Raw genomic sequence first — 25,801 nt, forward strand, 5'->3', positions numbered from 1 at the left:
ATATTATAACGTAAAAATATACATAAATATCTAGCATGTGTTACTGGATACTTTTTATGATATTTTTACATTCAACTTGAACGTTTTTTATACGAAGGGCCATTTGTAAATTGCACATATTTTTCTCGTGCAATTTATGAATGCATGCTGCCTGGGTTATTACAACATTAAAAATATGGAAATCTCCTCGAACAGCTTAATGATTAAGTAGTAAAGGATTTTATAAATAGTAAAATAAGTAATAAAAATAATAAAGAACTTAGAAACTTATTGAAAATCATCCTGAATAACTTAGCAAATAAGTATTAAAAAGGGAAATGGAAAAGGGCTTGTCAGTATAATATTCATTGTATATAAGGAAGATATCAAATAACTAAATGTTTTAATGATCATAAAATAACTATAAATCTTACTAATGATTTTCAGGTATTGTTAATCATGAAATTTCATTGTATTTTAACTTCATATTAATTTATCTAAAAGTGTTACATGATTATTTAGAAATATATGAAATGCAAGATCATTTAGAATATTACAGAATTAAATAATTTAGATTTTATGGTATAAAAATGAATATAAAAAGTAGTTTAAAGAATAAGCACTTACTATAATGGGCTTTCTTCATTTTACTGTCATCAATATTTCTAGATGGAGAGAGATACGATAAATACCCATAATTGAATGAAGGATAGAGGTGGTCTTCATCACTACTTACTAAAAGGCCATCTTTAAAAGTACGTAAAGCTTGAGAAACTGCATTGGTTGTGCCATATATGGCACTTCCATCAATCCAGGCAGTTGCAGAATTTAACTAAGGAAAAGGATAATTTAAATAATTCTTTAAAATATTAATAATACTAAAGCAGTTATTTCTTAAACCATTTTTAAAGAACACAGTAATATTTAATTTTTTTTTTTTTTTTTTTTTTTTTCATTTTCACCTATTTAGTTTTTGTTGCACAACTACTACATTTCATATAGTGAATGTAGATGTATAATTTTATATAAAATTAACAAAACAAAGCAAATTCAAAAATTATATTTATTGAAAAACAGTTGCTTTATTTTTAATTGATAGAAATAAACCTGAAAATATTACCAACATGACAGCATATTTGTATTCTTACAGTCAAACTACAGTTACAAAAGTGTAATTTAATACAATTTTTTCAGTTTACTAAGTTACTAACCTTAGCAATGAATTGGAACTGAAAATATGGAAAACAGTCACAAAGTATTTGGACTGATAAACAGGAAAAACAGTTTCATCACTGGCAAACATTTTAACTCTTAGATTTTATGTTTTTACTCAGAGAAATAGAAATGGGAAGAAAAAGTTATATAATATATAATGATATATATGGTTAATAGAGCAACAGATATCATTTGCTATATAAAGAATGTAATATCAGTCACCCTTTATGTAGCAGCCTAGAAACTGTTGTTGGTGAAAATATAGTTAAATGATCAATGGCTTTGTTCATTCCCAGCGGATGCTAACAAGCGTCTGGCCACTGTGTTAAGAGAAACTTCATCTGTGGCAGCCAAAATCAGTCTTATTTCAGTCCTGCTAAATAATTTTAACCAAAATATTTTTATTTCCTTAAATCTGATGATTCTAGACATCTAATTAGAATTCCTTAAATATGGTAAAGAATTTTATGAAAACAATTTCAATGCTGTGAATGAAAGGTTCTATATTATGTAAAATAACTGTTCTATTATTATAAACTGTTATGCATAACTATTTATATAGTTCCTTAGGAACCAAAAATTTCAGTTAACGAATTCTTCACTATGCTTTTATTAAAAGAAAAATTAAAAAAAAAAAAGTTGTGTACCTCTACATATTAAAAAGTTACAAATTTAATGAGAATTTTGCTTAACCCAGCACAGCAAAATTTATTCTAAAAAAAAAAACAATGTTTCTTTTCTATAGCTGGTCCCATAAATTTGTTTTCAGATGTCTAATTATGTTGACTGTAGACACAGAAAAATGAATTTCTTTATATCTTTATAGATTCGTCACATAATGATGTGAAATACTGCACTGGAAATTCTTTCTAAATACAAAACCCGCCTTTTTTTTTATGATTTAGAAATTTTTCTCACCTGCTCATAATCATCTTTAAGAAGTTAATGCATCATAAAATTATGATTTTTATTTCACAGCAACTATATAGAAAATTTAATTTCATTTTTACAGGACCCCCTTTATATCCATAGTATTAAGATTGTTTGCAAGGAACTCTATTATTTTATTAAAATCTTTTTTAAGCCAAGCAAAAATACATTTGTTAATTTATTTATGTGTTTTTTATTTTATAATTAAATTTAAAATAATGATAAGCATATATTTGATTATTTAAACTGAATTGTAAAATTTAATTAAAAATAATTTTACTTAGTTTGTTGAATTACTATTTAATTTTAAATTTTATTAATAAAAAATATCTTAATGAAAATGAATAAGTTATATGATTTATTTGAAATGAATAAAAAAATTTGTTATTTGTGCAGTAAAAATAGTTTTTGGTCTCAGGTAAATAAAGAATACTTTCACTGTTTTCCTTCAGTTGAAGTAGAAACAACTTGTATGTCCAAGCAATTAAAAATTATATTTTATATTTTAATTCAGAAAATTGAAATAATTTCACGATTGTTGAATGTTGCTAAAAATGTAATGTTCCTAAAAATTCTTTTTTATCTTAATTAAAAAAAATTATTTTCATGTTTTTTTTAAATTCTGCATTCTTTATTAGAATAAAGGAAAATAAACAAAATTTACTCACCTGGATGAAGATAAAAATGCACGTGGCCTACATATTTTTCCATTATCAAGATGGGAGGTATTTTAGTTCAGATATTTGGAGTTCTTTTGCATTTTAGAAAACACAAACTGCATGGAAAATCAAACCTGTAGCTACCTTTTCCAAGCAATTTCATATCAGTCGAATCATGTTATAATTCAGAAATATTAAAGAGTCTTAATTATGCTTTCTAAAAGCTATGATTAGATACCTACATTGTTTTTAAATCAGTAAAATAATTTGTGAACAGAATGAAAATGGTTCAATAAATGAATCAAAATTAGCATGGTTACTTATAAATAGAATAACTTCTTTTACTCTTGCTCTGCATTAGAAAACTATTTCTATAACATATGAATTTATTATTTTTTTTCTAATTCAAACACTGCATTGGAAATCTCTTCTTCCAAATATACAACCAAGCTTCTCTTACAGTTTTATAATCTTTTCTCTCTCTGATTATAATTTTATACTCATTTTGCTGGTAACATATTGAAAACAAAAGAAAGCATAATTGCTTTATAACAAATTAACCTGAAAAATGGAACCAATGATTTTTCATTAATCTTCACCAATGCACATTTGGAGAGAACCAAATCAATCACGCTTAGAAACTGTATACAAATATAAAAATTATAACTGCAGCTTCAGGATTCTTCAATAATAATAATAAAAAGAAAACTGTTCTTTCATTTTCCACTTCAACTAACAGTATGACAAAATATGAATATCACATCTAGTCTTAAAGTATTTCATTATTTCATTAAATACAATTTTTTATGTTGTGAAATTCGCAACTGTATGTATTCTGCCATTCAGTAAGTTTTTAGATATGTAAATCTGAAAATGAAAAATACAGCATATATTTGTATTTGTCCCCCTTCCCATCCCAATTGCCAGTATATATTCTAACAGTATACAGAATCAAATTAGAGAAAGGAATTATTTGCCTTTTGTTTATTACTTCAAAAATTAAAGCAAGCTGCATTTTTTTTTTGAAATTATACACATAATAAATTATTACATATTGCTAAAATTACAATAATTAAGTTACATATTGGTAAAAAGTGACAAATCATTTCCTTAAATTTTTGAATTAAAGAGCAAAAGCAAAATTACTGCTTGTTATAAGGCAAGCTATATTGAATGGGTAAACAACCACATACAGCTTAAGAACAGCAGTTTGGCTATTCTTCTCACATGATAACAAGTTGTGCAGGAACCATCCAGCCTTGTTGGTTTCCCTGCATGAACAGATATTTATTTGAATCTGCAAATTTCCAAGGCCTCATATCTGCTTATTTGGTCAGCTGATTACATGAAGAAAATACCCTTCTTTAATAAACTATTCCAATCAATAGTTATAGTCCTACTACAAAAGTTGAGTTGCTTCTACCATCACTTAATCGATATCAGCTCCTCTGCATAAAAGTAAATAAATCACTGCACTGTAACAAACAATATTCTGAAATTAGTGAACTGGTTGGCAAAACATATGTTTTTCCTTAAAATTTTTCATGTTGAACATCCAAAAGCTTTCACTGATATGTAGTTTTATTTAATAGTTATTTTCACATATTTGAATGCGAGGTAAAATGCATCTTACTTGAAAGAAAGATATGGTATCTTCCTTGTTTCTCAATAAATCAAACATTTTTAGATTTTTTTTTAATGAAATTACATTAAAATGTGGAATACTCAGAGCTACCCTCACAGTAACTGAATTATGAGTGATCTTGAATTGTTAACATTTACGGGAAATATCGAAATATGATAACACATGGTTTATTCACAAAAAACAATAACTGCTCATTAAGGACTTCCAGCCATTTGATGATGGTTTTGTTGGCAACTTATTGATAATCCTGTCATCATTTACAAAATAAGAGCTGTAATTAAAAAAAAGTACCCAATATTCACATATCAAGGATCCTGTACCCATCAAAAATATACTTACTTGTTAACCTATTCATCACTCTTTCTCCTGGAACCATTATCCAATTGTCATAGATTGTTACAGATATTGGATAATTTAATACATTACAAATTAATTTTAAAATGTATTGAGCATTCTTTATAAAAAAATAGATGCTTCATCTATATTTTTAATTAAAGTACTATTTCTATGCATAGTTTTCCAACTGTGTTACATTGTAAGAAATATCTGATCTTACTTACATATATATGCCTTTACATTCACAACTAAGTACAGTACAAAGTCCGAAATCCCAACTTGTCGGGACTTTGGCGATTCCGGACTTTGGATTTTTTGATTATTAGATTATCAGTTTAAATCTAGAAAGATGGCATGTAGAAATTATAAAATTAAAAATATGAAATCGTGATTTATGAAATAATGAAGTATTTATGATCTAAAGAGTATCAAAATTTACAAAAAAAAAAAAAAAAGCTTAATATTTATTTGTTTACCTTATTAAACATTTCTTTCAATGCAAGTTGTTTCAGTTGCTTCGTTTTTTGTGCTAATACTTTCTCTTTAATTCTATAGACAGATATAATCTCTTGTTCAGTTACATTGTTGAAGTCCTGCAACAGCTGTTTTGAGAATTCTGACAAACTTGTCAATCAAAATTTTCTTGTTTTCAGAAACTTCTCTGTCACTTTCTTCACTATCGGTAGCGGTACTTTCTGGATCTAGAACCGTATTACAGATTTCGCGATTCATTAATTGATTGATGATTGAGAAGCATTGCCATCACAATGAAAAACTTCTTTAATATCATCTTCATTTATTACTGCTGCTCCACATTTACAAAATCCTTTAATCGCAAATCTTGCTTCTATCGCGCACTGAGACAATTAAGCATGAATTGTATTAGTTATTTATTTATTATACTTATGTCTATTTCTTGCACATGCTTAAGGCTTATCAGAGTTCTGAATAAATAAACTCCCACATATACTTAAGCCTTATTGACAGCTGGGGCTAGGTATCTCACCACCTGATGGAGGTTCTGTGGGTCCTAAATTCTGCAACTCGGTGCGGTGATACAAGCCCTGGTACTGGTTCTGGCTTTACGTGAATAACACATCAGTTATTCTTAATTCAAATAGCCCTAAATGTAATCTTTGGGTCTATAAGTATCATCAAAAAAGTCTATTTTTAGCATATGGAAAGAAATTGTTGGTAAATTTTTCCTCGTCAACATTTTTTAGCTTATTTAACTTAAATCTGAAATCATCGCCAAGTGTAATGTCAACATATAAAAGGTTACCATACTCCTTTATTATTCAATTATTAACATAAAGCGCATGCGTAAAGCCTACGAGGAAAACATTGTTGATGGTTTTGAGGTCTGAATTTTATATCATTCCGGATAATGGACATCTGGATTTCAGATTTGTACCGTAATTACTGCCACATACTATTCTATTATCAGGACTGAGTTCAGAAAGGTATGTATGTATGTGTTCATATATACATGTATATATGTAGGCATGTAAGCATGTGTAAGAGTACACACACATATATGTGCATACATACATACAATTTTGAATTCAGGCCTGATAACACAAGCGTACCTATTGCCAAAATATACAAAATTTTTAATTAAAGAAAACATAACTTACTTGCTTCCTTGGATTATTCGGAGATTTTCCTGTATTTGTGTCATATTTTGTTCGAATAAAAGGCATTTCTTTTAAACCAGTTTTTTTATAATAATGATCAGAAGGAATATGGATGTTGAAATAATTTCGTGGACATGACAACTGCCTTGCATTTAACACTTCCTCAACTACAAATTGACCTATTAAAATATAAGACAAAATCAAGTATAGTAAAAATAAATAAGAGTTCTTTGCATCTAAAACTAGCATGTTACAGAACTTTTAATTACAATCTTTAACCACTTGCACTACGACTAAACTTCATGGTTGCGGTGCCATGCGCTACAATATAACAAGCAGTAAAGTGTCTCATTTACATCGCTCTGCGTCTGCGAGTGCAATCCAGAGCTGTAACTTGAGAAATAAACAATCTCATTGATAGGCGATGTGTGCACCAGGTTATTTTCATTTTTGCATGTGGTTTGAGACAAAAGCATCTCGACGTGCGTGACACGTCTTTTTAGTGCAAGTGGTTAAAAAACATTCATTCAACAATTAATAAATTCAAGAAAATAACAACTGGAGTCAAGTATAATACAAAATGAAATAAACACATAAAAAAAGAGCTTTTAGCCTTTAAATCTAAAAAATAGCACTGTTAAAAATACTAATAAAGATCCTACTTCAGATTAAAAAATGTATTGAATCAGTAATTTATAATTGAAGCAAGATGACAGTTGCAGATCAAACAAAAAATAAAATACATCTTATTTTACCTCCCTTACTGCACAATTTATGCATGAAATTTGTATATTTCATGTTCAATAATCAATTCAAAATAACATTTGAAATATTTTATTCAGTGTGTTTTATTCAGTGTTGGTACTGATTTCAAAGAATTAAAAATTTCAATAATATTTTCCCTGTCAAGATACCCAATTAGCAGCAAAAATAAATCTGTACTAAATTTTATGCCAAAGAATTTAAAATTCTAGCAACTAAATATCAGAAATAAAACAGCAGTTCTAACTTCAAAATTTAAAAAAACTTACCAAAAAAGACCATAAAAACATTCTTTCCAGTTTTTGAAGATGACTCATTATGTCCACTACACATGGAAATTTCTTTCATAATACTATCACTAACAATAAATGGATTTGCTTTACTATGATTAACAGGTTCATATACTCCTCCTTGATATGCTGATGGCAATAAACGAATCAAACTGCTTTCTAGAAGTAAACAATTTAATATACGACATAAATAATCTAGCATTAGCCAAGAAAAATTAAAATTTATGAAGAAACGCAACAGCTTGAAATGCTAATTTATAATAAAAACAATAAGGCTTACTTTTCAATAAAAAAAATTTCAAATATATCATAACCTTAAGAAAATATCAGATAAAGTTTCATTTCCTAAATTAATTTTTAATCACTACTTAAATCTATGAATAATTAGGAAATTATAAGAAAACTGAGAATACAGAAATATGCATAAAAATAAAATGAACATTTGAAGAATAAATATGAAATTATATAACAAAATAAGTAAAAATTCTTCATAAGTGTTAATAAAATGACTGTAATGTATGAAGGCATTACGTAGAAAATAATCTAAAATTTGAAGGTGCTTTATAAGAACACAGGGATTTGCATATAAAGATGGTCTGTCATATATCAGGTTGATATATATTTGCTATAAAGAACATTACATTTGGATCATCAGATTTTGCTTTATGCTATAAATATTGCAACTACATATACTCTTAGTAAGATTTCATGTGTGTCATTCCTGCAACATATCCTTGGAGTTAACCTTTTTTTTTTCCATTTTTATTACCAGTACTTGTTCTAAAAACAGTGTAACCACAGCATTAAATCCGAGAAAATAATTATTTGATTTTTGTTTAAACCAAACACTAAAATTTTTAAAATCTGTATTTAGTATGAGCATAAATAAAGATGTCATCTTAAATACATTATAAAACATAACCTTACATTATGTTTTGTGCACATTAAATATGAAGTATCTAAAGAATACTCTTAGAAAAGATTCATTTTAAAACCACACAAAATTTGAAAGGCTATCATCTACTAGAGACAATTATTGTTACATTTGGATCCCTATTCTAAATGTTTACTTTTCAGATTTTTTGTATTACTTTAGAGAGATTCTGCAGATTTCAAATTTCCTGAATTTTGCATTAGATGTATAGATCAAGAACTTTTTTTTTCAAAACAAATACCATTTTATTACTAGAAAATAAAACTCCACTCAAAGGCTTTCATTTTAAAAGGACTACAACAGATTTTTAATATCATACTTCAAATACATTATTATATGATTATTTTACGAATAATGTTTCTTTGAAACCTCATTTCACTCCAATAATATTATGATTCCTAACTAAACTAATATTAAAGAAAATCATCATAATATCTCAATATCAAAATAAACAGGCTGAAATGAAACATGTAAACATAACATTGAAGTTATTATTGATATGATGCAAAAATATGGAAATTTTACTGGTATATAATACCTTTCAATTTAAAATGTTTGATTTGCATCAAATGAAGTATTTAAATTTTGTGACACTGAATAAAGTAAAAATTTTATACTCAGAATCAAAAGATAACATTAGAATGTAAAATTCCTTACAGAACCATTCTCTAAAAAATCATCTTTTCAGCTGCCTGAATATAGAAAGACATTTTCTTTATTGTACAAGATTCTTAATAAATAAAATTTGTATAAAAGAAATTTATTCATTAAATGTATGCTGAAATGAAATTCAAAGAGATTAATTTGCAGTATATCATCAGTTTAACAAATATATGATAAGTGACTGAGTTTATGAAACTTTTTGATTTCATAAACTCTCAACTTGTTATTAAAATAATGATTTTACGCTTCATTCTTCATAGTTCTTTGCTCAACTTATACATTATACTGGCAATAAAAGGGCGTTACTACTCTATATTTCTTAAAGTGCTTAACAGAAGAATTGTGAAGCAATACATGAGGTTACATTTTTGAGCTCCATATCTTCATGTATTGTACATGAAAGATAATTATAGACAGTCTCAGTATCAGACATTGATGTAAAACTAATATGTTTTCCTTTAACGTGAGTGTTAAAAGACACCTCGTAAATTATTTAACATATTTTTTAACTGTTTCTCTTCAAGAACATCATACATGACATGTTTTTGCTTTGCTTCACATGCCTATCGTATAAAACAGTGGTATTCAAGCTATGGGTCATGACTCTACATGGGGGTCAGAAAAATTTAAAGTGGGGATGCAAGGTTTATAAAAATATAGAAATCTGAATTGATGATATATAAGTAAGATAGACTCTCTGACTAGTGTTCTGAAATTGTCTTTTGAAGTTGTTTGTATTTTTATGGGGCTGGATTGCCATTTAGTTTGAATATCACTGATATGGAATATGATATGGGAATGAAGTGTCACTAGTGGTCATTTAATTGGAATGTTCTAAGCATTCACTATGTTGTTATGAATATCATCTACTGTATTAATCTATAAATGTAAAACATACGATGTTTATCAATGTATTGTTCAGGGTTTAGAAACATAACTACAATGAAGAGCTTTTTTTAACGTAAGAATGGCAGTAGGATATAATATGCATTGCTCTTTTCAAATTCTAAGTTTCCTGCTTTATTAATACATATAAATAATTTTGATACATAAATGTAATTATTATTAATAATACTCCATTTATTTTCATTTGTATTGCAAAAATAAGTTATTTTCAGTTCATATAGAAAAGTAGAATTTATATACTACATGCAAAAATTGAAATATTTTAATAAAAAAGCAGATTTTATAGGAATTTCTTTTGTACGTTAGGCATAACTGAAAAATATGCTTCAACACACAATAACGTTTAGTATTCTGAAGTTATGGGCCAACAAAGTAGCTTCTTTCTACCTGCACTGGAAGCAAAGAATTTAAATGTTAAGTTACACATATAAGATAGATGCAATTTTCAGAAGAGCATTTTAAGGGAAGAAATTCAATTCACCAATACCATGTTTTGTTAACAAAACTACTGATAGGTATGCTTCTTCTAAAATTCATGCAAATTGTGCTGTACTGCTGAACGATACTAAAAATAAATTATAACTATGCCTGTCAAAATTTCCTTTCCCAGCTTCAATGGAATAACTTATGTACTAATTAAATAACTTATTGCTAAGAAATATTCAGTCCATATTTTTTTGTGCAACAACTTTTAAAAATGATAGGTGTATTTTATTATTTCAATTATTAATACACAATCACCAATGTGCATTTGCTGTTCCCAGACATGAGAATTTTAGCTATGTTATCTGAAATAAAACATGAAAAATTTACTGAACCAATTTTGAAATTAATCTATAAAATGCTTTGCTAGAATAGAATAGGTTAAATTTCACATTCACAATTTTGAAGATATAGATAAGCATTTAAACATAAATTTAAAGTAAACCCTCATTAATGCAAATCTGAAAGCACTGGAAAATCAAGATTTCATGTTAAGATTCCAGTAAACTGAGGTCTCAGATTTTATGCTTGAATAATTTTTCTACACATTAATTATTTAGAGTATATAGTTACATAGGTACTACAATATCCTATGTATGTCATCATAGAAAACATTACAAACAGTACTATAATTAATTACTTAGCATTAACTTAAAATGCATTCAAAGATCATTTCTGGGTAAAAAATTCCAGTATATTTTGCTGTCACAGACAGGGACAAAATGCCTGGTGACTTCATAGCCAACTCCATAAAAAAAAGTAGTCAATTCAGATGTTGTAGCAAAACACTCTACAATGTCCAAAGTGTGTAGCATTTTCTGGCAGGTGGGCAGAATAATACTGTCCTCCTCACTTTCTTCCGATGGCAGTTTTTGCACCTCAGACACAACTTCTTTGCACATCAAATTCCACTGCAGAAGACATAGCAACATTGCCATCTGCAATAAAACACTCCTCAAAACTAGCATAAGGGTATACAACATCATGCAGACTATTCCATTCGTCAGGTGAAGTGGTATCGTTATCACCATCTAACTCATGAACAGGATTAGCATCTTTATGTCTTCAGGCTCTGCTAAAATAGTTTTGTATGCATTGTTATGACATGGATTTCCAGGGTGCAGTGACAGCTTTTATTTGAGCCCAGAACACTCCAAGTTGGCATTTCCATCTCCTTTTCAGTAATGCAAATTGCATCTCTCACAAGTCACTTGCGATAAAACCTCTTTCATAACTGCAATAATACAACAAGGTTTAAAGAAATGTGGTTTCTCAGATTTACTGATAACCGGTGACATCTTTTATTCCAAGAGTATGACTTAGTAAAAGATTATAAAAAAAAGACCATTTTTGCCCATATTGTAGACATCACACAAGGTATACTTTTCTCTCACTTGATTAAATTTCATGTAACCATTTGTTTGTTCCTTCATCATCAACTTTATTTACTTCATCACAAATCACTAATGGTGAAATCAAGTGTCTTTCGAAACAGTACGGCCAACCAACCTTCCTCAAGGATTTTTAGTTTTGTTTACAGATCTATGCCTGTCTTCTTCCTCTTGGCTATGAATGCCTCTTTTAATGCCTGCAGTTTAATGTTGTTTGTTGCATTCTGAAAGTTACGAGTGTCATTTACAGGTCTGTTAAAAGTGGCAAATATTTTATTTTAAATGCAATTCATTTTAATTTTAACCTGAATTATTTATTTAGTGAGCTGTGTCATAACTGAGTTTTAGGAAGAAGAGAAGACGCTAACTCACACTGCTGGCCATTGGAAAAAGACAGGCAAGTCATTTTATCTAATTAATTCAGAATTACTCGAAATTTAACATTTATTCACATTAGCAAAATTTTAAAGAATAAAAAAGCATATCTGAACACAGAATTGTATTCGTTGAATAAAGTTCATCATTAATGCGACTGAAACTCATTGTTGACACGATGATCATGATTGCTGAGAAAGGTTACTTGTGCTGGTTATGTTTTCAACTGAATGGGCAGGAACATTTTTTAACACAACCCTAGTAGAGAAACAGGAAAAAAAGTATAAAAAACTTTGAAAGTTTGTGTTAAATGATAAAATCTAATGATGCAACAAACTAAAAAACAATTTTCAATTCTTGCTAACTGAAATTCACATTAACTGATGAAACATCCTATAAGATAATATACTGATGTCAGGACCGAAATTTTATTTGTGTAAACCGAGGGTTCGCCTTAAGTGAGTTCGTGTTGAAGGGGGTTTAATATACTTGAAAAATAATCTGAAATAATATTCATTTATTAAACATCCAAGATCGATTTGGACAGTCATGGATTTGTAATTATGTCCAGAGTTGTGACCTGAATTGAAAAATGTCCAGGATTTTTAAATGAATACTTACAGCAGTTGAAATTATTAATTTACAGAAGCTGGGAACAGGATTCCATGAAACATGAATAATGTTTTTACTGGGATATAAGCATTTTTTTTTTTTATAAAATCAGGTAATTTTCATGATGATTCGCTACAAACCTGTAGCAGAATGACAGTAATTTGTTTATTTATTAATGACAATACTATTTCTTCACACATTTATCTGTCCTACAAGGTGCAACATTATTTTAAATTACAGGCCGCAGATGTTTTCAACATGAAACTCATTTTTCATAAAATGTCTTAAATTTCCTCATCCAAAGAATGGTAACCTTAAATTAATACAAATATTTTTAACAATTACTCCTATATTTAAACATTTGTAATTAATGAAAATATAAATTTTTAAGTAAGCTTTTTAGCAATAAAGGAGATGTTCATATATTGATTTACCATTTGAATGATTACAGTTACTGAAGGAAACATACAGAAACAAATGTTTTACATGGCATTTACAAAGGAAGCAAAACATATTATAAATTAATAAAGAGATCAAAATGGCAATGAAAAAGCATTTTTATTTCCAAAGCAAAGAAAATTATAAAAAATAGCATTCCTTTAGAAATACAATGTTTAAAACAAAATCACTTGGTAACAAAAACACTACACTACATTACAGTTATTACAATAGTTCATGTTCATGAGTTTCACAATCATGCAGTTTGGAAATGTACCAAAAATGATAAACATCACAGTTAAGCTTTGTTTTTCTAAAAAGAAAAACATTAATTACATTCATTCTTATTTTTTCTTTTTATATGATATACTCTTATAAAACTATTCAGAAAATTCTATAAAATTTATATATTTCTCAACTTAATATAATAAATTCTCAGGCAAATAATTTTATATTATAATCATAAAAAAAGAGTAATAAATATCACAATAAAAACCTAAAAAAAATGATTCTCTGTGAAATATGCTTCATGATTTTAGGTTAATAAAGAGGCAAAATAAATAAAAAAATTAATATTCAGATAATAGAAAAAATAAATACTAAACAGCTCCTAGTAGGAATTTTTTTCATTTATAGGCACATTTAACACTTCTTAAACAGGCTCAATCTTGCTGGCAAAGCTCTAAATTAAACTATTAAAAAACAAAAAATTCTACTTAAAAACTCTTTCATAACTGTTCTGGAAAACATCAAAAGTATTAAAAAGTAATTTTTTAAAAAAAAATTCTTAACATTTGAAATGTTAGAATGAGTGACACATAACATTTACATTTTTGAAAATCAAAACTATAGGATCAGTTATGCAGTTTTATACAACATAATTCTCCATGTTATGCATATGGTATAAATGAAATATAAAAATATGAAACTAGTATTTATATAATGAATATAAATAGATTTAAAAAATTGGAAAAATACAACAATCTTAGAAAACTGTTTTTAATAAATAATCTTAGCAGTAATTTTAATGTATGCATCCAGAAATTTAAAATTTGCTTAGAGAAAATTCTACTCTAAAAACAAGTAGCAATGTTTTTCATTTATCCAAATTAAATACAACTAACATATTATTAGCATCCCATATCTCTATTTTTTGAATGTACATTATCATGTTTTGTATGAATTTAGTTTAAAAATCCATCAATTAATTACAATGTTCTAATCTGCTCTGAATGAGCATAAAGAGAGAAACATTTTGAAACATATATGTCTCCAATACGAAAATATGTTTGAAACAAGAAACAATTTCTAATCCTTATGTAAGTGCATTGCATCACATCAATTTCATTTGTTGGGAGAAAAGGGTATGAAGCTGAATGCAGGAAGTATTTTCTTCTAAAATTATCTCTTCTTATATATCATCTTAAAGTACCATTCTGAGTTTAGAAGAAATCAAATTTTTAGCTGTCTGATTCTTGGTATATTAATATTTCAAAAAAAGAAAGCAAGGTCACTGCTGACCCTATATTCCATTTGTGTGATTTTACCAGTGCACCTACTTAAGAATTAAAGTTATGAGACACAACAGTTATGTCACATAATAAGTAAACACTTGTAAAACAATCAGATAAGCACCAGAGAGATGCACAGTATTTACAATAATTCATCAACAAGTATACATAATGAGAAGAAAATGCTTCAGAATCAATCTTCATTTTTTTTTCTCATTTTTCATGTCAAATAAAAATTTGTTATTTTTTTGATTTTATGTAACTAAAATTTTAAAAGATGAGTAAGAAAAAATACATAAAAAGCAAATTTAAATTGCAAAACTCATATTCCTGCAGTAATAGCATAACTCATACGCTGCAAAACTCGTATTCCTGCAGTAATAGCGTAACTCATATACTGCAAAACTCATATTTCTGCAGTAAATAGCATTTTTTAAAGCCTGTCAGTTTTATGAGATAATGATATAAATTTAAAAGAACTAGCTAAAGAAATTTCAAAAGAAACTGATCAAAGTACATTAATTTTCTACTTAGATGGCTATCAAAATTCGAAAAAAAAAAGTAAGTAAAATGCAATCATATACTATGGAACTAAAAAAGATCTGAAGAACAAATAAAATAAAACACAATGATGCAAAGAATTAAATAATTTATATTAATTATATTATATTAGATGTAATTATCTAACATCCCTGCTATTTATGGCAATTCTTAGTAAAAAAATAGTAAAATTTTAGTGTAACTGTTGCATTAACTTGGATGTTCATTTTATAACCCTACAAACACATGTTTTTATAAACCACAAAATAAATTACATCTTCCCTAAAATAATAACTTAAGTTTTCCCTGAAGCAAACTAAAAATAATTTTTCTTAATTTGGTAAAATACTTAAGAAATTTATTTATTTATTTATTTATTTTGTTGTTGCTTGAATAATTTGAAATCACTAAAGCAGAAGCATTAATAAAACTAAGTCGTAAGTGCATATTGCGATGTTAAAAGACCTGGGTGTTAAAATATTTATTCTACAATCTTTAGGTATATAGTAAGCCAGTTCCCATGAAGCATGCAATAATTATTATCAGCAACTAACATTACTACGTAAGAATAGTTTCATATTAGATTTTATTCACATAGCTCTGTTTTTGAAATTTCCTTAATGTAATCATTAAAGTTGCTCATAATTTTAAAGTTAGAACCTGCACCATGGCATATATCTACAAGATACTTTTTCTATATTTAAACAACTGGACAGCAGTCTTTCAAATAACTGCACTTATTGAAGGAATAAAACAAATATGTAAAATTTTGAATCAATTTCATTAGAATTTTCTGATTCTTCAATATATTTCTGCTAGGTTTACACCTTAATTAATCAAAATATTACGTGATATATTAATTATATATAACAAATCTAATTTGAATTCCATAATCAAAAATATTTTGTTACTCTCATCACTATTACTTAAAAATATAATTATTGTTAAGCAATTCTCAAACAATTATTCTGTATTAAGACAAATATTACATTATGTTAGAAATATATTTTGTTAATTGAACACCACAAATATTTATAAAAATTACCAGTTAGGCTTATTATAAAAAAGATGAATTAGTTATAAAATTTACATCAGATATTATTAACATATAAAATGAAAATATACAGTATTAATAAATATGTACATTGGTTACACACTCCGTAGTTAATTTGAAAAATAACTCGATGGTTTTATCCCACATGAAACTGCAGTATTTCAAAGAACTGACAATTTGCCAAACTGCAATAACAGAATAAATAGTTAATGAAAAGAATTTTAAATCATTCTATTTGTAAAATATATTTTCCTCTGATAATATATGAAAGACAAAATAGGTCGCGGTGCGCAATGAACTGGAAGTTGATCTGTCAACACTAACCTTATTTTCAGGGCAGATGTTTTTATTTTATTCAGCTTATAATTCCTTACTAAATGTATTTCATCTCGATGTACTCCATCTTTGATATGATTTAAATCAAATTCCTTGTCTTATAAATATCCCGAATACACATCAAATAGTTTTCTGGTTGCAATTTTCTAATTTCGACTATGTGTAATGTATGCTTTATGCATGCGCGCGTTGAAAGAAATGTTTAATAAAGTAAACAAATAAATATTAAGCTTTCTTTTTGGTAAACTTTTTGGTAAACTTAAATCATAATTGCTCTTTATTTCAAAAATTACAGTTTCATATTTTTAATTTTATAATTTCTGCATGCCATCTTACCAGATTTAAATTGATGATCTATAATCCGGAAAAACTGATAATCCGGAATTGCCAAGTCCGGATTAAAGACTTTTGACTGTAACAAATAAATAATACAAAACTAAGCTTTTCTAGTGCAAACTGATGGCTGCTACTTACTTGTGTATTACTCAGAACAATCATTTTCTAGCATTAGCTAAGAGTAATACTAGTTTCCTGCATCATTTATTTACAGAAACTAAAAAACCTATTTATACCTATTTCTTTTATGACTTATACTTTTTTTCGATATAGAAAAAGGCATTACATTATATTTTAAAGTAAACTGGACTGCAGTACTTTTAACATAACTCTCATTTTGCATTTAATATAAATACAGCATTTCTTCACATTATGACACCTGCTTTAGTTTGCAATGACACAAGCTAAAAGTACAAAGTCTGTAAGTTCATCGAGCAATATCATTCATAACATAACTATTATACATACACAAAGAATAGTTAAGCTCTTCAAAGGCATTAATTTTGTGAAATATGAGAACCATACAAGATAAAAATGGTACATGTATAAAGACAACTAACTACACGAGCACTGCAGAGCTAACAATTCATTAAGTCTTTAACCAGATAATGGAACTGGTTGGTTTAATCAAATAATATATCTAAAATTAATAAAATAAAAACACTTTTACACATGCAGTTTTTATATTAATTTAAAATAGTACTTACATGTTATTGTAACCACTTTAGAGGAAATTACCAAAGTTATAAAAAGGAGCCAAACTTGCCATACATAACTTTTCAAGCAACCATGCACATGACACTTCCTCAGTTTTAAGAACCAACGTTGCCATTTTTGTATTCACACCCTCCCCTTCCCAGTTGTTGTATTTTCAACCATTTTTATGGACAAATCATGATTACTTTTTGTTTTAAAACCAATTTGAAAATATGTGCTTGTGGAATTTGCCTGCAGAAGGAAGAAAGCTGGGTACAATTTTTGCATGAATACAGTATTTTGCTGCAAAACTGCTAAACGAACAATGTTTTGAATCTCTTCTCAATCACCACTCTCTCGGTCACCATAAAATTTCAACCAAAAGTGAAAAAGAATGACCCACTTATAAAACAATTATTGATTGCTTTTTGGAAATATAGTTGAAACATACATAATATGCACATAATAAACCATTTTTTACAACAAAAAGGTCACTCACTGTTTTTTGACTTTCATAAAATTTGCCAAACTTTATTAAGCTGGTTGGCACTTTGGCACTAATACATAGGTATGTTTAAAACAACAATAACATATGTTTAATCTGAAATAAATATAATCATAATTTTTTTTATAAAATACTAAATGTTTTTCCTGTAAACTTAAATAAAACACATCTTTTAAATGCAGCAAAATAAATAAAAATTTAATACTGCAATTCATATTTCCTTCATTGATTTATATACACTTCCACACACAAGTAGTATATCTAGGCAACAAAGTAATTAAAGAACAAATGATTAAATTAAAAAATCTAGATAACTTACAGTTGAAAAATTAGCTACAGTATTATAAAGTAAACGAAACTATTATATTCATATATCTCCATATTATTTTAATAAAGTTTTCAGTGTCAAACAGCAGTTTCTTTTTACGTGCTTAATATTATTTAAATTAAAAAAAAATCAATGTTCACTATTAATGGTTTTTTAATTAACTATAGTAAATCCTTTGGATTATTCCCATCCTGATTAATAAAAAGCAATATTAAATATTATTCTGTTTTTAATGATTAATTAAAAAATCAATGCAGTTTGTGAAACAGCACAGCAATCTCTCAAAGTAAACTGATATTTTTTAAACAGCAAGAGCAATAAACTAAGACAGAATTTTTCATAAATTCCAAAAAGCCAGAATTCTGACAATATAATTAAAAATAAAATCAATGCATTATACTTGCAATTATTTTTCTACAAAAAGAAAAAATTAGGCACTTTACTGAAAACTTCTTTTTTTGACTTCTTTCAAATTCTTAAACAACATTAAATTAAATACTGAGTTTACATACTTAAAATATTTAATACCATTAATAGTTACTAACAATATACTTTAAGTTCCAGCTGATGAAATGGATATGTCTGCAACAGCTCAGCTAGGATTATAAATGTTGCTTGAAATAATTTTTGACATTTCCTCCTCCAAATTCTTAAACAGCATTAAAATAAATATTGAAAATTGAATTTACATGCTTAAAATAAAATATTTAATACCATTAACAGTTATTAACAATATCCTTTAAGTTCCACCCAATGAAATGGATACGTCCGTAACAATTTAACTAGAATTATAAATGTTAACATAGTTTTCAGAGGATGAATTTGATTTCTGATAATTTATTTAATATTTACAGCATACTACAATTTTATTTTTAAAGAAATACATATGGGGAACAAGACATGAATTTATGCACAATACAATATTTTTTTCCCCAGAATAGCATATGAATAAAAATTCATTAACTTAATTCAAAAGAGGAACTATTATAAGTTAATATGCATTTTATTATGATAAAACTATGACTGTATATTCGAAATAAACTTTCAGTAAAAACTAATGAGTGAAATGGCTAGAGCTCACAACCAGCATTCTAATTTAAAATCTATATAAGGTGATTTAAAACTAGAGAAAGAAACTTCAAGGAGAGGAGGGTACACCTAGACGACTTGGAATTGCATAGCAATACAATTGTAACGAGATGGGGGGAAATTAGGGGCTGTCACAGGAAAACTCTCAACAGCTATCTGCAAAAGTGTTAGAGTGGAAAATATGAATACACCATGATCTCGAATTAACATTTAAAGACTATAAGCTCAAAATAAGTCTGACTTTCCCAATAATGAAATAGTTCGAAATTTCATAATGCTGCACTGCTTGGAATCTTGGACGCTCTGAAATAAGCCAGTCTTCCATTGGACATTCGCAGAAGCCATTAAGATGCAGGATTTCAAAACGCCCAATGCATTTCAGTACATTCAAAATTCCATGCCTTACGCCATTACGAAATATCAGAAACCTTCCTCGTCAGGAAAATGAGGACTTATTACGATCTTTAAATGGCAGTTTAGGAACAAGATGAATTCCAACAAATTTTTCTCCCTACTACATCTGATCAGCTACAAGATAAACAAGGATATAGGAATGACAAGCCAATAATGGATGGGAAAACTCTTTATTTAGAGATAATTTACAATTTCATTCTCACAAGTGTTTTTGACTGTTCACCCCTTATCTCATTAAAACTGCATTTTTGACTCTGCAGTGCTATTTGATTCCAAGTTGTCAAGGTGCACCCTAACCCTCCTAGAAGTTTGTTTCTATAGTTTTAAATCCTCCTATATATATGCATATATATAATTTGAAATATGGTAACATTTCTATAAATTTTCATACAGTATTTTTTATCCTTTAGGTATGGATACTTATTATTTTAAGACACATTTCCTAAAATATAAATGTTACATAAATTAGATAATTGCGAGTATACTAATGAATCTAATAATATGGTCATATATTATAGCGATTCCTTAACACAAATTAGTAATAAAACTTTTCAGTGTTTCATAAAGAAACATATATTTTTTAAACATGGTGTTTCAAATAGGATTTGAAAAAGTAACTGAAAATAACATTAAACCTGCTCAGTTAGTATGAAACAGATGTGCTTCCCCTATTAAGATCAATCAAATCAGTCGTCAAGTAGAAATTTAAAATATCTGACAAACATTACTTACAATACTCTTAAGTGTTAAATTACACACAAGATAACAAAAGAAAGAGACTACAGGTATATATTGCTTAAATAAATAGATTTCAATTAGTCGAGAAATGTTACAAGTGAAATCAATTTCAGAAACTTATTCAAATTTGATTTTGCAAAGTTTAAAAAAAATCTAACTTTTTTTTCAGTCACAGAACATTCACAGTCAGAAAATGATAGATAAAATAATTAGCAGTAAAACAAATCAATCCATCTTTCCAAAACAAAACAGTAATTGAGGTAATGTCCTACATTTACATTGAATTTGAGCAATATTCATGCACATACTTGTACCCATCATACACATTTAACTGTCTGGAAATAAAATATGTAGACATACAGAGATGTTATAAAAAATTAACTTGATTCCCACATAAAGTACACTTGTAATTGATCTATTTCTTGGTATTGTTTGAAATATCTAGTTCAAATTCTAATACATCATATTATGGATGACAACATACTTGAAATCACTTCACCATATTAGGACCAAGGTCCTCTGTTAATAGAGTTCTGTAACTAATGCAGATATCTCTACATCACCAAAATAGAAATACAACATAATAGTTAAGGCGAGCTTTAGCTAATAAAGTAGGAAGATACTATAATGGGTTGGTGATAATGCATCTGAAATACATGGTGCCTTTTAATACAACCAATATCAAAGTTTCATTTTATCTAACCTAAAATTTCAAACTGAAATGTTTTCCTTCAATATGTTAATAATTTCTTTTATTTGGTACCTCAAAAGCTGAAATATAACAAAAGGTTGTTATATTTCAGGTTTCATCAATAAAAAATATGCTAAGCCAAATATATCAATACAAAATTTTTTAAATAAAAAGTAACTTATGATTTTCCATTAAAATGTAGAATAAATAGGCTTTTTGAGTAAGCTCTTTCTTTTGGTTGGATGGCATTTTCTGTATAAAAAAGTGAAGATTCCATTATCTGTTTAAATAAAAATAAGTTATTTAAGAAGTTATGAACATATTCAGTATGTTAAAATAAGAGATATCGTGGTATTTTTATAAAATTACATACATAGTTGACCTAAAGAAGGATATGAATAATCTATTAACAATTCAAAAATCAGAATGTTTTGCTTCAAATCTAAACTTTATTTTCAGCATACTCTGTGATATAAGTAAAAGAGAAATTTATAATTAAAAAATGCTTCCAATCAAACCTTCATAAAAATTATTCACAACAGCTAACTTTAAACCATTATAAAAATTATTTTGATTTTCCAATATAGTAACTGCTGAAAGGATATCTTCTCATGTCTTCATTTTTAATAACAACATTAAATTCTTCAGTCTGCTTACACTGTATCAGACAAATAACCACAGAAACAACACTGCTCACTGAATATGACTATTTAGATCAATATAATAAAAATTAAATGAATTTTTCTTTATGAAACAATATTGGTATGTAATGGTAATGCACTAAAATACAAATTTATGTCTCTAATTCTAATCAACTGTAAGAGAAACACGTACACATAAAATTAAAAATTCGGCAAAAATACAACTTTACTTTGGTATAGATTTTAAATAAAAATTTGGCACAAAAAATGTTATCCCTTCTTCCATTTTGCAGAAAAAATCCTTTGCTTTTGAAGAGAGGTAACCTGGTTTCTGACTGCCCACAAAATCAATACAGTACAAAGCCCAAAATACAGACATCTAATATTCAGACCAACAACAAAGGGAGAAAAAAAAAATATGATGATGATAATAGCAATAAAAACCACACAACCATAAGAATAAAAAAGTTCAGGAATGCAGAATAGCATATTCAACCATTTAAAAAAAGTGTATCATAAATGCAGTTTTTTTCTCTTCTGGCTAAGAGTTCTGCATGTTGCTTTCTAATACCTGCTAGCTAGGGAATTACACTGTGAAAGCATGCTGATGTTGGCAACATTCATACTTTTGGCCCTTGAATGGTTATGAAGGGCAGGGAGGGGGGTTAGTAATTTTTTGTCTGACTTAAACAATAAATGAAGCCCCAATGCTATCTTGTTTACATGTCATCTTACTAGAAACTGATGACCTAAAATCCGGAAACGTCCAAAATTTGAAATCATTGAAGTTCCAACAATTAAGATGGACTCTGTACTGTAGTTTTTATTCATAACCTACACCACAAGTATAAGTTACAGAGAGAGAATAATTTATTTCTTGAGTCTTCAAAGTTATAGTAATTGCGGACATTTACTTCAATGAAATAGAATAATTAAGGTTAGGTAATCGTAGAAAGAAAAAAAGTTGTAAAAGATTCAGCAATGCTTGTTCTTCACTAAAGCTGTCTCTACAGCCTTTTTCAGACATATTTTTAAAATACATCAGTATTTCTTGGAAAGGCAGACCTTCTTCAAGAGTTTTATAAAGGAGTGCAAAATTTATTACTTTGTAAATATTAAATGTAATATACCTTGACCATCATTAGAGGAAAGAAAATTCGGTAAAATCCTAGTATACGGTACGGCCTTGGTGCAATTTTGAAAATATTCAGCAACACCAAAATGACTCGTTTACTGATCATCTTGTCATCACCAAATCCTGTGTGTAATCCCGTATTACTAGGATTAAACAGAAAATTATAAATTGCAATAAAATTCTTAAATTGAAGAGATTTTAACCCCTGAAGTAGGAGATCATGAAGCATGCCAATACTTCAACAATTAAATTTACTTTAATTTCCCTATATATATATAACATGCTCTTTTTCCTCATTAAATAAATAATTATGCTTGCTTCATAAATAAATTAAAAATAATTTTAAAAAATTTCTGCACACAGATGAAATTGCAATCATATAAAAATACATTAAAAAAATATTACTACATATTGCAAAATAGCTATAAAATCTGATAATGTTTCATACTTCTACATGCAACAAAATGCAAAATTAACCGTTGACATACAAAGCCTCACAACCCAGGCTGGTCTTATAAAGTTCCCATATGAAATTTCTTACTCAAAAAGAAAATAATCTTGTATTTTTATTTCTACACAAGATGAAGATAATGAGGAAAAAAAAAAAAAAAAAGACCAGCTTTTCTCGGTTAATAATACACTGGAAGAAAAAAAAAAAAAAAAAAAAAAAAAAAAGAATATAAATCTAGCTGAAGATAAAAAATTTCATCTTCTTTGATATAATAATGCTGCAACAGCTTTACAAATAAACTGCAGACAGTTGGTTAGTTTTGCTACATAACAGAAAAGAGAAACAATTTTATCAGAAGTTACTGATTTATCAGGTATACTCTATATTAAAAAGAAAGCTGATCAGCTAACACACAAGCATAAAAATTAATTTTTAATCATATTGTAAAATAAAATAACCGAGATGAAAATCATATAATATCAGTATATAAAAATCTGACAACAAATGCAAGATAAATTATACAAATGTTTTAAAGATAGTAATTATTTCATGAATTACAGTGACAACTTCTAAAATTATATTTAATTATTTTTAAAACAATTATTTATACTAATGAACTAGAAATTGGCATATTTCTTAATTACCATAAAAATACCATAAATTCTAGAGCCAATGAAGAGGATACATACTCAAAAGAATTCCATGCTTCATTATATATTTCACAATGAACACAAGACTACATGGCACAGCACATGTAATATAATCAATGAGGAATACAGTTTCAGAAATATAGATGCAACATTCTAAGGAGAAGATAACACACTTAAAAGAATGGAAACAGTTCTACATATATCCATATCAATGAACTCAGTACCTCAGTGAAATCATTCGTCTTAAACACATCGCACATAAATCACTTGTCTTAGCACATCTTCAAAATATGCTGAAAGTCTGTTACATAATTACCACAAAGAACATTAAAAAAACTTGACGCCTTCAATTTCTTCATCAAGAATTAATTCAGCATGACCATCTTTTTCTAAAGTAGCTAATGCTTTTTTCAATACACCTCGGTCTAGGCCGTAAAACTCTTCATTGGTAGCATCATCACCATTAGTTATTTCATATAAAGTACATACAGAATTAAGCAAACCATTATTTTCAGCCCATGCATATATCATTTTACCCCATTCTTCTGGGGTACGCCAAAAAACGTAACACTGTTGACGTTGTTTATCAAACCATTCGACATTTCCTTGCTTTTGCAATTCATCAAGGATCAAGTATATCACATTTAGAGCTAACTTCCGACGAATTGACTTATTATAAAATAAAGAAGAATTCTGAGCTTCTGTGACATCTAAAACATATTTCTTGTTAGCCTTGTGATAATCTAGAATCAGAGTTTTCCACGCCTCAAACTGCTTGGCGCGAGTATCAGTATTCGGCTGAAGAGTAAAAAAAGGAGGAAAATTATACTGCCAAGGCCAATCAAAATCAGTGTTTCCCATTTTAACACGAAATATTCCGGCTAAAACCTATAAAAGAAGTTCATAATAAAATCTAAAGGCATACAATTCTGACATTCATCAGATAATTTATCAGACAGACAGACAAAAGTATATGTAGATTTCTGCACATATCATGTCTTTCTGCCCACAAGCGAAAAACTCGTAGTATGAAAAATAGAAACTCAGCAGGAAACTCGCCCTCTCGGAGGAAAGTGACTCAAACAGAACTAATGCTGATATTAGTAGCACACACACACACACAGATCGTATTTTGTTCTCGAGTGTCATGATGTAGAAACATCTTTTTACTCGACTTCTGATAAGGATCGGGTGGGAGGAGAAAGAGTAGAGTGGAAGGAAGTGTCGGAGGCGGAAAAAAGAGAGTGAGGTCCGCACTAGCGGCGGTGAAAAAAAGGGGTGGTGGCAAGTTCAGTGTCGTTATAAGATGTAGCCGTGGGTGGTAAACCGCAGACTAACATTAACTTAAAACATCTGCCGAGTAACTTTATCACCAAATTTACTAGTGTTTTCAATGCTTGCATTTCAAACTCTTACTACCCCAAACCCTGG

The 25,801-nt window shown here is 28.0% G+C and overlaps 2 protein-coding genes across 5 annotated transcripts in view; both read right to left on the reverse strand.

Moving 5' to 3' along the window:
• Positions 1-25,801, reverse strand: part of LOC118182489 (dual oxidase 2-like) — a 156,319-nt gene that overhangs the window by 103,486 nt on the left and 27,032 nt on the right. For 3 of the 4 annotated variants that reach the window (XM_035351838.2, XM_035351836.2, XM_035351835.2), the window contains exons 3-5: positions 7,433-7,612; positions 6,402-6,580; positions 607-811 (exon numbers count right to left, since the gene is read on the reverse strand). In XM_035351838.2, the coding sequence (XP_035207729.2) occupies positions 607-811; positions 6,402-6,580; positions 7,433-7,612 (564 nt within the window). Of the gene's footprint in view, positions 1-606; positions 812-6,401; positions 6,581-7,432; positions 7,613-24,409; positions 24,594-25,801 lie in introns of those variants that run through there. The other variant, XM_035351837.2, reaches the window with a different exon arrangement.
• LOC146996725 (vacuolar protein-sorting-associated protein 25-like) lies at positions 13,357-25,319 on the reverse strand. The gene has a single exon (XM_085818253.1). It carries the CDS (start codon positions 25,229-25,231, stop codon positions 24,698-24,700), a length of 534 nt encoding a protein of 177 aa, XP_085674379.1. The 5' UTR covers positions 25,232-25,319; the 3' UTR covers positions 13,357-24,697.

The sequence above is a fragment of the Stegodyphus dumicola genome, chromosome 6 (assembly GCF_044657685.1).
Source record: "Stegodyphus dumicola isolate Sdum_Otavi_A_Nest chromosome 6, ASM4465768v1".
Classification (NCBI taxonomy): domain Eukaryota; kingdom Metazoa; phylum Arthropoda; class Arachnida; order Araneae; family Eresidae; genus Stegodyphus; species Stegodyphus dumicola.